The 1,333-nt window shown below is 47.6% G+C and overlaps 1 protein-coding gene across 1 annotated transcript in view; it reads left to right on the forward strand.

Moving 5' to 3' along the window:
- The first annotated feature begins 586 nt into the window (after positions 1–586).
- Positions 587–1,333, forward strand: part of TEN1 (TEN1 CST complex subunit) — a 9,623-nt gene continuing 8,876 nt past the window's right edge. The window contains exon 1 of the mRNA XM_011982282.1: positions 587–747. Coding sequence (XP_011837672.1) covers positions 606–747 — 142 coding nt within the window. The 5' untranslated portion in view covers positions 587–605. The remainder of the gene's footprint in view (positions 748–1,333) is intronic.

Below are 1,333 nucleotides of genomic sequence, written 5' to 3' on the forward strand. Positions count from 1 at the left end.
GTGGTGGCTCATGCCTGTAATCCCAGTACTTTGGGAGGCTGAGGTGGGTGGATCACTAGAGGTCAGGAGTTGGATACCAGCCTGGACAACATGGTAAAACCTCTTCCCTACTGAAAATACAAAAATTAGCCAGGCCTGGTGGCAGGCACCTGTAACCCCAGCTACTCAAGAGGCTGAGGCACAAGAATTGCTTGAACCCAGGAGGTGGAGTTTGCAGTGAGCCAAGGTTGCACGACTGCACTCCAGCCTGGGCAACAGAGCGAGACTCCCATCTCAAAAAAAAGAAAAAAAAAGAAAAAAATGAATAAACAATGAATAAACTGATCATCAACAAAATTAAAAGCTTCTGCTTATCAAAAATATAACATTAAGAAAATTAAAGGCAAGGGGATGAAAATTAAAAGAAATTCCTTTACATTCTACAATGTAGACTGAAAATTTTTTTTCTGGTTTGTTGCTGCAATTTGCATTTCTCTGATGAGACTGATGCTGAACACTTTTCTATAGATTTCTTGGCCATGCAAACCTTTTGCACGTGGTGGTGATTCTACATATGGATGGAAATTATTGCATTTCCTCTGCCTTCCAGGTTGTGCCTCTATGACATGATCCAGTCCAGAGTAACACTGATGGCTCAGCACGGATCTGATCAACACCAGGTTCTTGTCTGTACCAAGTTGGTGGAGCCCTTCCACGCCCAGGTGGGCTCCCTGTACATTGTCCTTGGGGAGCTCCAGCACCAGCAGGGTGAGCTGCGGCCTTACACCCCCTTTCTCCTCCTGGGGCCTGAGCTGGGGCAGTCTTTGGGGCAGTCAGTGAGGAATGGGCTCGTGACCCGGCAGCAGTGTCTCATCGGGGTTAATGTTTCTTCCAAATCAGCCCACAAGTTCAAGGACTGTTGAGGATTCAATTCAGAGTGGACTGGCCACATGGTGCCAACTCAAAGACAGGGTGGCTGGTCAGGAGTTCGAGACCAGCTTAGCCAACATGGCGAAACCTCGTGCCTACTAAAAGTACAAAACTTAGCTGGGCATGGTGGCATGTGCCTGTAGTCCCAGCTACTCAGGAGACTGAGGCAGGAGAATCACTTGAACCAGGGAGGTAGAGGTTGCAGTGAGCCCAGATCGTTCCATTGCATTCCAGCCTGGGTGACAGAGTGAGACTCCATCTCAAAAAAAAAAGACAGGTACAGTGAAGAGATGGTCCCCCATGGGGAAGCGAGAACGAAGAGAGAGAAACCACTAATTTCTCAAGGCCTAATGCACCAGGTCTGAGGCGAGGCAGTTTGCTTAGATCTTTTTGAATTTGTCTGTCAGCTCTTAATCTGAGTCTT

The sequence above is a fragment of the Mandrillus leucophaeus genome, unplaced genomic scaffold (genome assembly GCF_000951045.1).
Source record: "Mandrillus leucophaeus isolate KB7577 unplaced genomic scaffold, Mleu.le_1.0 Scaffold1, whole genome shotgun sequence".
Taxonomy (NCBI): domain Eukaryota; kingdom Metazoa; phylum Chordata; class Mammalia; order Primates; family Cercopithecidae; genus Mandrillus; species Mandrillus leucophaeus.